The sequence below is a fragment of the Anas acuta genome, chromosome 18 (assembly GCF_963932015.1).
Source record: "Anas acuta chromosome 18, bAnaAcu1.1, whole genome shotgun sequence".
NCBI classification, from domain to species: Eukaryota; Metazoa; Chordata; class Aves; order Anseriformes; family Anatidae; genus Anas; species Anas acuta.
In genome coordinates, this window is record NC_088996.1 from 1,329,414 (window position 1) to 1,346,040 (window position 16,627).

General features: G+C 42.8%; 1 protein-coding gene across 9 annotated transcripts in view; it reads left to right on the top strand.

The window, feature by feature from the left end:
* Positions 1-16,627, top strand: part of MAP2K4 (mitogen-activated protein kinase kinase 4) — a 102,517-nt gene that overhangs the window by 55,792 nt on the left and 30,098 nt on the right. For all 9 annotated transcript variants that reach the window (XR_011088819.1, XM_068655313.1, XM_068655306.1 and 6 more), the window contains 2 exons: positions 476-650; positions 10,716-10,835. Coding sequence is in view for 8 of the 9 variants with exons in the window: in XM_068655313.1 (XP_068511414.1) it covers positions 476-650; positions 10,716-10,835 (295 nt within the window). In the remaining variant the exon portion in view is untranslated. The remainder of the gene's footprint in view (positions 1-475; positions 651-10,715; positions 10,836-16,627) is intronic.

Below are 16,627 nucleotides of genomic sequence, written 5' to 3' on the forward strand. Positions count from 1 at the left end.
CATAAGATCTTGCCCATGTTGAATAGCAACGTGATTAAAAGCGAGGCAGTTGCTGCAGAGCGTAATGGTGTAGAGCAACAAAAGCTTTGGGAAAGTGGGGCTGGGGAGTGCTCTTCAGACTCTTGGTTTTGCATGTTATGAGATCCTGCTTTAAGCTTAATGTATTTTGTGCAAAGCAGAAAGAACTGTGTTAATGACTGATTAGAATGACTCTAATACATGAGACACACTGAATTTCATTCCACAGCTGGAGAAACTTAACATTAATTGAAGCTGTGGGCAACAATATGTCATTTTTGATTTAAGATTTTCCCTCACCCCTGCACCCCCCACCCCAACCAAAATCCCTCATGGAGTCAGATTGTTGCTGTAGCTTTTGTGAACCCCTCTCTTCTAATGTTTAATCAAGTGCTGAAAAGAGAAATTTACAGACTATTTAAAATGTGGAAAAATTGCTTCCCAATATTTTTGACAGAGAGAGACTGAGAACACACAGCATTGAATCATCAGGAAAATTGAAGATTTCCCCTGAACAGCATTGGGATTTTACAGCAGAGGACTTGAAAGACCTTGGAGAAATTGGACGAGGCGCTTATGGTTCTGTCAACAAAATGGTCCACAAACCAAGTGGGCAAATTATGGCAGTTAAAGTAGGTGATGCCCATACTTACGTTTATACTTCAGTCCATTAGGGATGAAATGTGATGGAGAATTAACGTTCTTCCATCTAGCACCCATCTACTGCTCTTTTCTATTTATTTCCAATATAAAGGCTGCTTTTTGCTGAAAATGCATTGTATAATGGGCATATTGTCAAGTGATTTGTGAAGCTCTCATAATTGCTTGTGCCCTTTTGAAGATGCCTATCAGGAACTTACTGTTTTGAGGGGATCACGTGTCTCTGGAGACTGATAATGGGGCATGGGTCTTTCACCTCTGGGTCACTGGTTCAGATACAGACTAGGTTGGTAGTAGGCACAAGCTGACATTCCAGTAGCTTTTTGGTGTCTTTTGTGAAATAAGGTAGTGACTTTAAATTTGCTTTTTTATAAGCATGTGCCCATGATGTAATAATTAACATCCTCATCAGGAGGGACTGAAATGAGAATCTTCTAGGGAGTGTTTTGCTCTTGCTGTTATGTGATGGAGCATATTTGCTTTGTTCTTACCATGCTGGATCTACTGTGGAGATGGGAAGTGTACTGTTTTTTCAGGACTATCCATTTTCTACCTTATGCTACCCAAAAACTCACCATGAAAGCACGAACATTATGTAACTTCATTTCCTAGCTGGGCAATATGGAGTAATCTTTGTCTTGCAGTAGCAGTGCTTCTCACTAGGCATTTTTGAGGAGCTGCTTGTACATTGAGCTGGGTTTGATGGACAGCATCCATTTTCTCTCTTTCACGTCCTTTACTTTGCAGCTTCTAAGTGGTAGCTCATGACATCAATCTTTTAACTCTGGTGATGATATCAACTGGAAGTGCTCCCATGAAAGAGTAGAAGAGAGCTTTGAGCTATGTAGAAGTTGGTGTCACTCTCTTTTTTCATCTCTCTGTCATCTTTGGAATATTCTCTGATCTAATCTGGAAATGTTCACTCCTGCTGGTCTCACGTGGCAGGTAGACATGTCGCAGTCCCAGCTCTAGCTACTACGGTTATAACTTATACTCGTCTGAAGCGTGCAGGCTACTGGAGTAACTTTTGATGTTCTCCAGTAAATGTCGACTTCCTCATTGTAGTAGGATCATTAGCCAGGTCTCACAGCTTTTTGGATCACAGTGCAGTAATGTTTCAATGTTTTTTTGTTTTGTTTTGTTTTTTTTGAATCCCTAGAAGTTTCCAATGGAGCTAGAGGTTGCCTGTCACTAAGGATCTATTTCTCCTAATTGCCTTTGGTGGAGCTTCTAGATGGAGTTTGTAGATGATGGGTTGAAAACCACTGAAGTGGTGAAATGATGCCTGGGCACCTGTAGCCTCAAGCCCAGAGTATGTGACCTGGGCAACAGGTTTTACTATTATAATCATGATGGCTTTGGGTTATAAAAACCTACCTAAAGCTGAGTGGGGTTGTTTTCAAAAGCTCTGCAGTGGGTATAGTTGTGTTGAGAAGAATGCTTTGCTGGGCTAGCTAATGTTACTGAGAAGGAGATGTGTCTACTGGCATAGATATTCTTCTGTCACAGATAGTGTTTGCAAAGGGACTTTAAAGATGGTAGAAAAGTACTGTCAGTGTGGAGGGTCTGCAGTGCAGGTACAGCTCCCACCTGGGAGGTGGGAAGCTGCAGTGCTGTGTTCTTGAAGCACACAGCTGGAGAAGACATTGGACAACCTGTTGAGTGAAGAGAGGTGGGCTGAACCCCAGTGGGGTGCTGGGCTTGGGGGCTCACTTTTAAACAAATCAAACCTCATACTTCTACATTGTCTGAATGCTGAAATGTCAGGGTTGTGGGCTGGGATGATGCCACCTTCTTTTCTCTGAACACACCCCTTGGGTGCCTGCGGCACCTTTTTCTCCGTGGAGAGGAAAGAAGGGCTGGAGGGTCTGGGCAGCTGTATCTACTTCTAAAATGTTAGTAACAAGGGGCCTAGTGGGGATTAAACACAAAACTGAGCAAAGGAAAGCCCATGGGTGGAACAGTGTGTGAGGTCTCCAGGGCAGGAACAGCTATTCCAAAGCTTGGATGGTGCAGTTGTAATGAGATTTTCAGGACAGCTGATTCTGAAAGAGTTACTAGCTGATCAAAATGCTCATGTACTCAAAGTACTCCAAGCCTTTTCTTTCTCAGATGGCTGTTGCTTTTGGGGCAGTCTGGGTTGTGCATTAGCCTGCTCTGTCTTAATCTGCCTTATGGGCCATCTGTGTCTGGGGCTGTTCATCTTCTGCTCTCTGTTTCCCTCAAGCCTATGGTGTCCTGATGGCTTATGGAGCTGTTGCCATCTGAAGACCCAGCTCCTCACATGCATTCATATAAACTAACTGCTCCCTATGGTGTTTCTTTACCCTACAGGCAAACACTTATTTTATTCTCTCTCAGCTCAAAATACTTCTGTAAGAGAAAAAGGTTTAGAAATTACCTATTTTTTTCCGGGACTTTCAAGGTTGTTTGAGAACAAAACATGTCAGTCTAGTGATTTGAAGTCCTAGCTGTGATCTAAAGGACACCTGCTTGCAACTTGGTGGTGTGGCACAGTGCTGTGTGCATGGCATCAATGACACTAAATTTCAAAGCCAGTGTCTCTGGGTATTTGGTGGTGCTGCTGTGCCTCTCCTGTGCATCCCCAAGAGCTGATTACAGTAACAGCAGTGCAGCAGGCAGATCATCCTTGGAATGGTATTCAGCAAGAGGAAACAGGTTTTCAGAGGCTGCAAGCCAAAAGCTTTTGGCTGTTCTGTACTGATGAGTGAAGCACAGAGATGGCTCTAGAAGCTGCTAGTTAGATGCAGAGAAAATTGCTGTGTGGGCCTCTTCCAGCTGCACCTTCATTCTCCTCCATCACTACCCATGGCAGATTTCTGGAGCAATCAGGTATCTTCCCACCCCACTTCTTCTAGAGGGCCAAGTCCTGTTTGCATTTACCATCTTCAGACTGTGGCTTGTCAGCCCCTTCTCCTGCACACAGTTTCAAATCCTGCTTGTTGGACAAGTGTGCTGCAGTTATATAGTAAAGAACAGATAAAGATTAATTCCTTTCCTCCATGCTGGAGTTTTCAGCTCCAGCTGCACCCAAAGCCTGGCAGCTTTGGGCACTCATCCTGCTCACCTCTGAGGCTTGAGCAAATGCGGCTGCTGTAGCAGACCCTCAAATCCTGTTTCCAGCTCCTTCCTCTGTCTCTTTCTAGCTTATCATGCCATTTCCTTGGTGCTTTGCATCTTTGGTTCCTTGAAGTGTGGTTTAGTTTAGCCTTCTGCTTTCACTCTGCTTGGTGTCCTTTGTTTTCCCTGAACTGTCCAAGCAAAGCCCTTTTGCTGCCCCTCTTGTTGAATAATTTGAGATCTGCAGATGGAGGCACAATTCTGTTTCATTTTCCTCTTCTATGCGGTTTGGCCTGATCAGTCAACATATGGATCTTGGCAGATGTAATCCTGGCACCTCTAATGAGGGTGTCTAGTTGCTGCCAGGCCCCTGGGTGAATCAGAAAGCTTTCATCTGGTACTCTAGCATCAGTGGCGGAGGAGGAGAATGTGCCGCTTCATGTCGCTGGTGTAAAACCACTTCAGCAGAGCTTTAGGCTGATGGAGCATTACTCAGAGAGAAGCTTTGATGATGAATTTTTGTGCCCAGTCCTGCTCCTCCCTCTTCTTCAGCTTTTGTCACTCTGTGCCTCCAGAAATACATACTTAAATAACAGAAAGCCATGGCATGTATCTGCAGGGGTGGGCTGAAGGCTGGAGCAGCAGGACAAGGCTAGAGGAGCAGGCAGCTCACACCTGTCAGGCTGCTGGCTGCAGAAGTCTGGGAGATGTGATCTTGTATGGAAACAGATAGTTGTGGTCTTTGGTGTGATTTTTTTGGATTGCTTACCTTTTATCTCATAGACAGCGTCTTTCTAGGGCCATCAGGAAGAATGGGGGTGATAAAGAAAAGAGGAATGCAACCCTGATGATTTGTATCCAACCTTTTTAATTTTTCTCCATGAAAAGTGTTTTATTATGTTTGCAAGATCATAATAAGAATCATCTTGTTCATTAAGTCCGTTTTTTCTTACAGGTCTTCCTAGAGATTCAAAGTTCCTGTTTGCTCTGGGTCAGCTGGCATTGTGATCTTCCTCTCACTTAAAAAACAAACAAAAAACACAACCACCAACAACAAACAAAACCACTATTCACTTTCTTGAGCATTTATTGACATATGAGTTCATGACTCTTCCAAGTGTGATAGAAAACAGCCCTGTTCTGTCCACTGCCAGCTCTGTGCACATTTATCATTGCAAGGCCAGTTTTTACATTAATTCCTCGCTTCTTGGCAGGTTTCTCTTCTGGACTCTGTTTTCCTTGAAAGCAGTGTCTGCCCTGGCATGCATTTACCTGCATGCTACAGTTCTCTCTAGTGCAGCTTCCAGTTCCACCTAATTTCTTTTGACTTTATTTCAGGTTTCTCGATTAGTCTTCAGTCTGTTTTTGTTCAGTCTGTAGCAATTCATAAGTATCTCGTGAATAATCTCCGAAGCTTGTCTGCTCTGCAGAGAGCCCTGGTCCCTTCTCAGGATCTGTTGCACTGCTGTCACTCCTGATCTTATCCCAGAGGCTTCACATGTGTTGTTCTCCAGTCCCCTTTTGTGTGTGCCCTCCAGTATCACCATATGTTGTTGTGGCTGCTCCAGGGAGGGTTAACGCATCTTGTGTGGTATCCTCATGAAACATTTGAAGAACCAGACTGTCTAGCAGATCAGAGGATCTTCAGAAAACTTCCATTTTATTCAGGTGAATTGTTTTTCTTGGGAAGCTCACCAAGCAGCTGAGGGTTGTCCTTCTGTCCTGAATTTTCCCTTTAGGATGTTCATTCACACAAAAAGGGTCTTTAAAAAATCCTTGGCATGCTTGGTTTTCCAGACTGATAAAAAATACATAAATGAAAAATCCCCCAATCTGAATGAATGTTAGGAAGTATTCTCCCTGTTGGAGCAGCATCCTCTGCTTACTACGTAAATAGCATAGGAAATACATAGGGTGAATTTTATTAGCCAGAGTACTTAAAAGGGCCTTAGAAGGCTAGGAGGTTTTCTTGTTTGAAGAGTTCCCAAGGTAAATTACCAAGCATTTAAAATAGCCAACCTTTAGTCTGTACAGTAGTGCATGTGCCAACCAGAAGCCTGAGCACAACAGTGAAGAGCCGGAGGTTAGCAGGAACGTGCAGCTCACTTCTGCGCTCACCTTCCTCTCTCCCATTCAACCTCCTGAACCTCTGGATGCTCGACAGGCCTTCTCTTTCCAGCAGTAGGGAGCACCAGGACCTTTGGGTTTATGGTGTTAGAACCTTCTACCAGTTTCTTCCTCTTCCAGTTCTCTTGCTTTGACCTGGCTGAAAAATATGCTGTCAAGAAACTAGCAGGATGGCTTGTGCTTCACTTTACCTTCAGGCTTCTTGTCCTTGGCCATGGAAAAGTCTTGCATCTCTTGTGATTTTTCTGCCAAAAATAGCTATGACTAAGGGAGTAATAGTAAAATAGTAAAACTGGAGAGGGGCATTTTTTTCCTCAGTCCTTTTGTTCAGTTTTCTTCCACCCCAGAATTTGCAGTGATTTTCAGCTACATACCAGAATTTTCTGTATCTTCCAATATTTACTGTATAAATCAACCTAGTTGATTCAGTCTTTCTCTGCAATATTACCTAGTCTAGTTTCCAGTTCCAGCCAGCATCCTCAGGTCTTGTTGCTGGTTTCTTGTTTTCTGTTTAGTCTAGTGGTATTTTTGACCAGTCTTCAGGTAGTCTTCCGCTTCTTCTGATCTACGCTTGTCCTGAGAAATTCAGAAGCAATTCTAAGATCAGTTGGGTATCAGAGAAGCTGGCCAAGGCACTGTTTGGAGATACATAAAATTCAATGGGATGTCAAGCCTATAAAGTGTCCATAAAAGATCATTGTTCTTCTTGGATAAGTCTGTAAGCTATGGAGCCATTTCTTGTTCAGAACACAGTGCCTCTCACATCATTTTGGCTTGTAGTCAGTGCTTGCTCTCTTATCTGTAGTTTTAAAATAGGTGTTTTGTCTGTCTTTCCTTGGCTTTCACAGAATTTTGCTGATGGCTGCCTCACAGTTGAAATAGCTTGTTATGTATCAGATATACAACTTCTGCTCTCAGGTGTATTTATGTATACTTCTGTAATTTATCAGTTTTTTCCTGCATGTCTGATAGCCCATAAAAGCCCTCTGAGTTGACACATAAGTGTATTAAGTTCAGTCAAGGGTCAGATTTTTCTGACCTTCCTGTTTCCCATATGATTTCTGAAGAGAAGTATTGGGATTTTTGCAAGCTGGCTCTGCTGTAAACCTTCATTTCCATTCTTCTCACAATTATATACCCTCCCTGGAGTAGACTACTTAAGGTTTATTGAGGAGAATTTTCTGTTTTACTCATCTGTTTGGGTAGCTGTCTGAGAGTTAGGGAAAACAGTGCTTCAAACCATGCTGATATGACACTGAGAAAGGAGTGAATGAGTAAGGGTTAAAAGGAAATGGTGAGGGAGTAAGCCTTATTAGAGGAGATGGGAGACTAGTTGTTATCAGTGAAAGACCTGACATGCTTCTTTCAGCACTGAAAGTGTTTTGGATGGGTAGGTAAATGTTCTTGTCCTCAGCAGCAAGTGGGCAAAACCCCTTTCTTCCTGCTCATTTTGTAGCTTTTGGTCTTTGCTGTCCTGCAGATAACACCCATCCCTTTGGCGACACTGTCAGGTGCTGCTGCAGGACTTTCTGCTGAGCACACCTGTGAGCTGTGTACGCAGGACAGCACTGCTTTCTCTCTTGGCTCAAGAAGTAGGTTTTCAGTTTGGTGCTTGTCCCCTGTCCCCTTTCCGTTTTCCCCTTTGTTGCTACCCACTGCACCTGATTTTTTTCCTGTGCATACTGGACTTGGGTGATGTCTCTTCTGTTTTGGGTCTGGTTTCTGGGATCTGTCAGGTTTTAAGGTTTGAGAGTGGTACAATCCACTCAGCATAGTTTATCATTTTGATGTTTCAGAGCATCATCAAGCATTTTTGATGTTCAGACCATCATCACTTAGAGCTCTTATTTCAGATATCAGAAACCTTTTTCCTAACCTGGGTTTGTGCTGAAAAGGTTGGAGAATTTTCTTCTGAAGGATTTTATGCAGTTTGTTTAAGGCCAACAAGAAACTGCTAAAGATCAGACTTTCTATAATCTCCACTACAAAAAACACTTCTTCCATATGTGGCCTGTTTGGCCATGGCAGGAACTGCATGCAATTGATTAACCAGGCTGAGAGATATAAGAGCTGAAACCAAGTCAGACTTGTCCATCCTGATCTTAAATGGTGTTGTCAGGCTGCTGTCTTCCTTGTCTTCCTTTCCTGCCGCCTCCTGTGTCTTTGGGAGAGTCTGTCTGTGGGTACTGCTGCAGTGTCTTGCACTCTGCCTCTGAGTTAGGTAGCAGGTCTTCATAGTGGCACATGTGCTGTTTGAGTACTGGCTGCTGTTGACTTCCATCACCTTTTGCTTTTTCTTCCTTCTTTTGCTCATGAATGCTTGCTTCTTAGCTGATGAATTAAGACTGTTTTCTTTTCCAGCCTGGGTGACCTCAGCTCAGCATTGTGCTGCATGTTGCCTCCGAGGGTTTTGCGCTCTTCTTGAATTAGCAAGCCTCCGGTATCCAGAAGTCTCATAAAAGACTCCCCTTCAGTCTCCAAAGCAGTGTTTGATCAGGAGTTTATGTTGGCTTTTTAAGGTGTCCTTTGGGTGCAATGCCCGCATGGGATGTTCTGTATTATAACCTTTACATAACTGTACATCCTTGGGGTCCTCTGCCTGCTCTTTTTATTTCTCCATGGGGAGACTGTGGCTAGAAAAAGAAGTTGTTGGGTTTGGCTGTTGTTCCAGGGTGCCGTTAAAATTACCTTCTCCATACAAATATCTCAAATGCTTTCCAGATTTTAAGAAGTAAGAGCAGAGAAGATGCAGAGAATGTCAGAGTTGGGATGAGGTACTTTCAGGTGAAGTTGTAGAATTTGAGAAGCATGCTGCAGGGATGGCTGAGACAGAAGTGTGCAGCTGTGAAAAGAATGCAGAGGGAGTCTGAGGAGATGACCAGGAGAAAGGTTTTTGGGGGAAGGGAGTTAATGGAATTGGCACAGAAGAGAGCTGTGAGTTACAGTATGGAGAAAAGATCTTTTGGTATTGCTTCTTACCTGTTTTGTGAAATTTTCAGAGGAGTGGGTAGCATCTCAGTGGGAGACAAAACTGCTCCTCAGAGGTCCCACCACAGTGGCTTTGGCATCCATCATCTTCTATCAAGGTCAGAGCAACATCATTATTATTTCATACAGTGCTGCTGATGTGCTATCCAGAGACTTCTAATCTTCTTAGCCTTTGATATGTCAGCACAGGGTTGAAGAGCTCTATATGATGTACATCCAAGACAAAGAAATGATTGAACTTATCAGACCTTCTTCACTTATGTGACTAAACTTCTGCGAAACAGATTTGAACCAGTGACCTAGAGGTGAAGAGTTTTAGTTTCATTACTAGTCCCTTGAGCTGTTGTCTTGCTCTGTTTGCAACTACAAAATTCCACCCACTAAGTGACATTGCAAGGTGTGGATGTTACAGATTGTGGGTGTGCTGGGCAAGGCTCTTACTAGTTTTCCCTAGTACTCTAGAATTCATTGGGAGGGAAAAGGGCAGTATGAACACAATTACTGTTCTAGGCCAAACTAGAACCGCTAGAACATAACAAATGAATGGGGAAATACCAAAATACCAGGATACAGCAAAGGTAAGGAAATTGTAGTCTCCATACAGTCCTCACTTTGTGTGGATCATCACAAAATAGTCCAAAGGTACATAATAATGCACTCATAATCTCAAGTGATGTAATAGGAACAGCCAACCTTTAAAGTACCTTCATATGCTTAGCCTTGTGCTCGCTAATGCTTGTGGTCTTGCTGCCAACAGCAGCTGCTCACAGGGCAGTGAGCTCTGCCAAACAGTTTCAGTGGGACTGGCTTTTGGTATCATGCAGGTTTTTCCCACAACCTTGAACATTTTTTTCTTTCTTGGATAGCCAGATAGCTTTTCTCCACAAGGAGGGTCCAGGCTGTTTCTCTTGCTTTGGACTTGTCATTTTTTTTTCTTGCTTTTTGATGATTTCTCAGTGTGACTCAGTTCTTCAGTATCATTATTTTACTCACTAGTGTTTCAGATAATGCATTTAATTAGTGCAAGATGCTAAATATCTGTAAAATTACATGAAAAGCTGTGGATGGACTCCTCCATCCTTCATTTAATGAGCTTCATGGTTCGATGTATGCTCTTTTTTTATTTTCAAACTTAAATTGCTCTTTCAAGCCCAAATCAGAGTTTTCCTTATATATACACTATAAAGTATAGCGGGTATATATACATTTTTAAACATACAGCATATAATCTATATCTTTCATAGTTAGTGTTAGCTATGCCAGTAAAGGTAGAGTTGTTAGTTTTATGAGGAGGACTGTTGCCCACCATTAGCATTACCAGAGCAATGTGTTCCCTCGATTACATTATGGGCCTTTTCCAATGTGCCAGCCATGGTGAAGGCAAGGTGTAGGAAAACTTTTTGCCTTCTTTGCTTTTCTTAGTCATTTCAAACATAATGTTCCTTGGTTAAATATCAAATCAGTCTTTGAGCCCCATCCAACATGGCTAAGAACTCCATGGGAATGTTTTGAAATGATAACCTGAATGTATCGATTTACTGTAGGTTTCAATGAAATCTTTGCTCTTTAATTTCATGCTGCCATTTCATCTGAAAATGCTGATGCTCATAAGAGTAAAATTTGATTGGAGATTTTATAGTCTGTATTGATGGCTTTTGGGGTTTTCAGTTAAAATTCTGATTTGAAAATGGTTCAATTCTCTTGAGTGTGTTTTATCATGCCTTGGGGATTGCCTGCTCAGCTTTGGGTTTGGGGTCCCTGGCATGTTGCTCCAGTAGTGGTTCTGAAGATACAGGAATGGCATGTAAGTGATAAAGTCTCTGCCACTCTTCCTCTTTCAGAGAATTCGGTCGACAGTGGATGAAAAAGAACAGAAGCAGCTTCTGATGGACCTTGATGTAGTAATGCGAAGCAGTGACTGCCCGTATATTGTTCAGTTTTATGGTGCGCTCTTCAGAGAGGTGGGAACTCCAAACTTGCTTCATTTATAGCAGAATTTTTTGTTTTTGTTCGTTTTTTTGACCTTTTTTTTTTGTTGAAGTTGCCAACACGGAATAAGGAAGAGAATGTTAATTTATGTTAGGATTTTTAGCTTGGTACCTTTCATCAAGGTTATTTAACCAAGATATCCAGATGTCTGAGTAGTGTTGAACACATAGATGCTATTCCCATTCATTGTTATGTCTGTCTGCATATTTCGGTCTCTTTCTCTCCTGTTTTTCTCATTTGATGAACTTGTGGTTCCCCCCTGCACTGCTGGGCTGGGCACAGCTCTGTGGCACTGCGCTTGAACACAAATGTGATTTATGTCAGTAATCAGATATGACCATATGGAGGATGCGTGCAAACTCAGTGTCCTTGTAATAAAGGTGGCTGCTGTGATCAGATACATATCTGTACATATGTACATACCAGGGCTGTGTCAGAGACTCATAATTGAAGTGCCTCTTCCTTGAAGTGGCTTGTACCTGCAGATGTGTAAGAAAATAAGCGACCTGGCTGGGTCAGACCAGTGGGTGGTCCTGTCTCTGGGGATGGCCCAAAGGATCTGCTTAAAGCACATGTGATACTTTGCCATAACCTTCAGTTGTACGTACCTGAATGTCTTCTGAGCTCTGCATGCTATCTTTTGCTTAATGATTCTTCCTAGACTTCTTGTCCAGTAAATGGTTTGTTTTCCCTGTGGATACATGTACATTTTTTTGCATCCTTGGTGCTCCCTGAGAGGCACTTCCCTTGGTAGTCTGTCTGTCACTTGAAGGCCAGTCACTTTGATTGATTTTGAATTTTCATTCTGCTGTTCTGAATGGTGCCCCTAGTGGTTTCCCTAGTTTTTGTATTTGAAGAGGAAGTTAGTTGTTGCTCCTTTCCAATTCTCTCTAAGCCACTGAGGATTTTGTGGATTGTTGCCGTATCTCTGTTACGTCTTCTCCAGACTGAAAAGTGCAAACGTGTGTCATACGTAGAATCTATTCCAGACCTTTGATCATCTTTCTTGCCATTCTCTGCATCTTTTCCAGTTCTACTCTGTCCTTTTGGGATGGAGACCAAAATTGTATGAGTGCTCTCGAAAGGAGCAATATCTGCAATAGCCACCCTAAGGCTTGGCATTTTGCTTGGACCTTTTATGCGTATAGATATTGTATGTGCTGTAGAGTGTGTTATTCAATATGATGCTTCATGAATTATACAAAGTGAAGACCAGAATTAGAGCATCAAAATCTATGTAAGCTGACTGTAATTAATTCTGACATAGTTCACTTATTCATGTCCAGGAATATAGTGTTAATCACTGAGTGCTTGTGACTGTTTTAGCATCTACTTATTGTACTTCAAAGAATATATTTTGCTGCAGGGACACAGAAAGTGTCCTCCTTTCTCTTTGTGCCTTGCTCAGGTACTCCCATTGCATTTGAATGACCAGTAAAAAAAACAGTTGGGAAACTGGCATTCTGCATACAGCCTGGACAGTCTTACGCCATGCTTGCCTGTTTTCCTCTAATTGAGTCTAAATCCTGTACACCTACCCAAGGGAAGAAGGAAAATAGAGACCTACTTGCTGCTGTTCATCTTTGCTTATTATCTGGTAGCAACCTATGCAGAGTCTGTTGGGGCATTAATGGAGAGCTGTTGAGAGGGAGAAGGTGAATCTGGCAATTAAAACCACAAATTGGGACTGAATATTTAATTTCCGCTTCTGGAGAATCTTTCTCTGTTATTTCGTCAGTTTATTCCTCTGGCTTTAAATGTCAGTCCCTAGAATAAGGATTAAAATAATTTACTTTTTTCATGCTTTGCTTGGTCTTACCTGTTGAACACTTTGAGTGAGAAGGTGTTGTCCCTGTTCACGCATTTCAAACTCCTAGCAAGTGTGGAGCCTCAGCCTTGGCTGAAAGTTTGCAGCTTTGCTGAAATACAAATGATAAGGCTGTCAGCTGGTTTGAAGAAAAGTCTCTGGGCAAGACAATATCTTGCCAGATTGCTGATGAGCAACATGTTCAGAACTGCGAGAGCATGTCACCTCTGCTACTTGAGGCGCATCTCAGAATGTAAGTATACATACATAAATAATACAGAAACCTACCTTGATCAACATCCAACTGTCAGCCTGGTCTTTGCTGCACCCTTTGTTTTGTCAAAAAATCCTGTCTTCCTGCAACCAGGCAGCATTCTTTGGGTGCTCTGGGAAAGACTTCAATAAGGTCACTCAGGGGTATATTGTGTTTGTCCCTGAAATCCCCTCTGCCCACACCCTCAGCATTGGTGGTGTGTGTTTCTGAAATGGAAGCAAACTTCCCCCTCTCCTCAGTCTGTCATGGCTGGCACACACCTCAGAGGTATGCAAGACAAACTGATAGATAAACTTGGATGAGATTGTCTGTCTTGTCATATTAATTACATGCTCTAACGTTAATTAAGTTTTTTAAAGGCAGGAAACTATGACAGCAGAGAAAGCAGAGAGAGCAAGTATTTAAGGGGAAAAAAGAATTTCACCAGTATGTTTGAACCTGTCTCACCCTCCTGCTCTTCGTTCACAAAGTAACTGATCCAGCTCACTGCTGCACCATCGTCTAGAGTATACGAACATGTGGGACGTTACTAAAGATTCCTCTCTCAGGAAGTCCTATAGCAAGACACATGTAAACTAAGCCCTTTGTTCCTGGATTTCAAGGTGAAAAGTAAGGAAAAACATTCCAAAAGGCACATCCTTTTGGGACCTTTTGCTCTGAGCCAGGACTCAGATTCTCTGGGGATAGACTGAGCTACAGATGAGAAGTCATCTTCCTTCTGCTCCTAAAGGGTGAAAGACTTCACTTTGAGTCTCTTCAGAGGAGCTTGAATGCTGAGTAGGCAGCTCTCACAATCAAATAATTAGCAAGAAGGCTTCAGGGAGGGCAGCAGGACAGCTGCTGGGCTGTTTTGAAAGGCAGGAAGCCTGTCTGGAAGAGTGAGCTGTTTGTGCTGAGAAACAGAGCTCAGCTTCTGAGTCTTGACAGTCAGGGAGTAGTAGTAGTAAACCAAACTGGACAAAACTGTTGAAGGACTTAATTTGAGGACAGACATATATTCCAGCTTGCAGTTAGGAAAACAACTGTAAACAGAGAAGTTGCTGTGGCAGCCTCTCCTAAGTATGACAAGTTTTGATTTGCAAAGGTTTAAAAAAAATAAATAAATAAAAAATCTTTTTTTCCCCTTGAATACTAATTGGTCTTTGGCAGTTTTGACCATTTTGAAGCATCCTCTTGAAAAGTTTGAGTACAATAAGCTACAGTGATACCATCGAGACATGAAAATCAGACAGGGCATGAATGCCAAGTGTTGTTAACCATCACCCTTCAGGGGAACTTGACTCAGGAATGAGTCTTCTCTGGGAAGTAGCGGTGGTTGTCCCTCAGCCGACAGCATCTTAACCCATGGTGTATTATGGCAGAGCACACTGCTCAGTCCATATCTTGTTGCCGGACCTGTGAAGCTGTGACCTTGATGTCACTGTGGCACCGGCTGAACCATACGTCTGCCATGGGTGACCCCGAGACTCTCTCCCTCGGAGTTACTGTTTGGAAGGCAGAAATCTGAGAAAAAAGCAGTTGTCTTTCCTGGTGTGTCTGCCGCAGGCTTTACAACTAATTTAGTTTGAGACTGTTCCTCTAAGGCTGGGAATGTTTCATTGGTTATCATGACCACATTAGCTACTTGTTTAAAGCAACTATTTGTTACTTTTTTTTCTCAAGAGGGAAAGAGGAAAAAAGCCCTGTCTGACCTGGGACGGCAGCGGTGACTTCTACGCAGTGCAAGTGCAACTGAGCCAAGTTTAAACAAACTAAATAACTGACAAATTTGATCAATGCAGAACTCATTGCAAGTTGTAAAATAAGCCTGGGAAGCCAGGTAAAGTACCCCATGAGACCTTCTGCTGGTGTGAGGGAGGAGACAGTGTGGGTGTGCCAGTAGCACAGTGCTGCTCCTGATGTGACTTGTGAGCATATCCTCAGTCAGCTGATGCCAGCTCTGTGTTCTCTTCTTGAGGCGCTCACAGGAAGGTGCTTTGGAATGTCACTTGCAGTGCCCTGGAAAGTATTTTCATCTTACATATATTGTTTTCCTTAAGTAGTTGCTGTTACCAACTCATGAAAGCAGTATTTAAAACCCCGCCCTGGGGTTTTGGTCCAATAAGCACTCAGTTCAAAACTATAAGATGTACAGGAATTTTCAGGTTATATGACCTTTGTAGACTTCTCCAAAAACTTTTTTTTTAATTGGTAAAAAGTTAAAACTTGGTGATGAATGAAAGTAATTAATATTCCATGAAATTTCGTACTGCACAGAAGCATTCAGAAAAAGAAAATGACAGTCAGTTTAACTTCTCTGTGACAAGACATAGCCACAACTAGAAAAAGAAACAGGAGAGGAATAAATATTTCCAATATCCTGCATTCTCAGTCTGAGGTAGAATTGTCTCTGCACCCCCTAAGATCTCTGTCAATTATATGATATAAGTACAATATTCAGAATAGCTGCTAGCCATTTCAAAGACTTTTCAAGACTGTCTCAAGTGCCAGCAGAAGACATGCCATTCAGACAGGCTCTTAAATCTGTAGTATTTGTTATTTCAAAATCTTCATGTATGCTTGGTACAATAAAGATAATTCTTCCACCTGACTAAGACTCCGTATGTGATATACCATCTCTTTAGCATTTCTGTGGAGACGTCCAACATGCTACTTGACTATGGAAATCTTTGGCAGTTTTGGAACTGCTTGAGGTGTCTGTGCAAGCAAGCAGTCCCCAGTCCCTAGGAAAAGCTCCTTTGTGTCTTGTAAGGAAAAGGGAGGATGATGAGGGTCTTGATTCTCTCTCATTAGTATAGATGCTACTTGTGTAAAAGGTTGCCCTGCACTAATGTGATAAATCCGCAAGTATTGATTTTGTAGAATCACAGACTTGTTGAAGCTGGAAGGGATCTTCTCTGGTGGCCGTCTAGTCCAACTCACCTGTTCAAGCAGGGCCACCTAGTGCAGGTTGCCCAGGACCATGTCCAGACAGCTTTTGAACATGGAGATTCCACAGCCTCTCTGTGCAACCTGTGCTAATTCTCAGTCACCTGCACTATCATGTGTTTCCTGACATTCGTAGGAAGCTTCCTGTGTTCTGGTTCATGTCCACTGAATCTTGTCCTGGCACTGGGCACCACTGACAAGAACCTGGCTCTATTCTGTCTGCACCTTCTCTTCAGGTATTTATACAAATTGATGAGATTCCCCGCCCCCCCCTGAGCTGCTGCTGCTTCCCCAGGCTGAACTCTATCATCTTTTTGGCCCTCGGTTGGGCTGTCTTCAGTAGCTCCATGTCTCTTGTAGTGGAAGCCCAGAGCTGGACCCAGCACTCCAGGTCTAACTAACCTCACTAGTGCTGAGCAGAGGGGAAGGATGACGTCCCTCAGCCTCCTGGCAATGCTTTGTCTAATGCAGCCCAGGATACCATTCCCCTTCTTTGTGGCAAGGTCATGTTGCTGGTTCATGTTCACCTTGGTGTCCACCAAGACCCCAGGTCCTTTTAGTGCCAAGCTGCTTTTCAGCCTAGTGGCATCTTTGTGACATGCTCAGTTGTGGGCTCGGAACTAAGGACACTGCATTCAGGAATTGAAGCAGCCTAGTTGCTGGTTAAGACACAGTTTTTGTGTATGTCCTGGAGCATAGGCAGTGGTACTTTGAATGAAATAGTAAGTGTAGGGCATTCCTGGGTATTTTTTGGT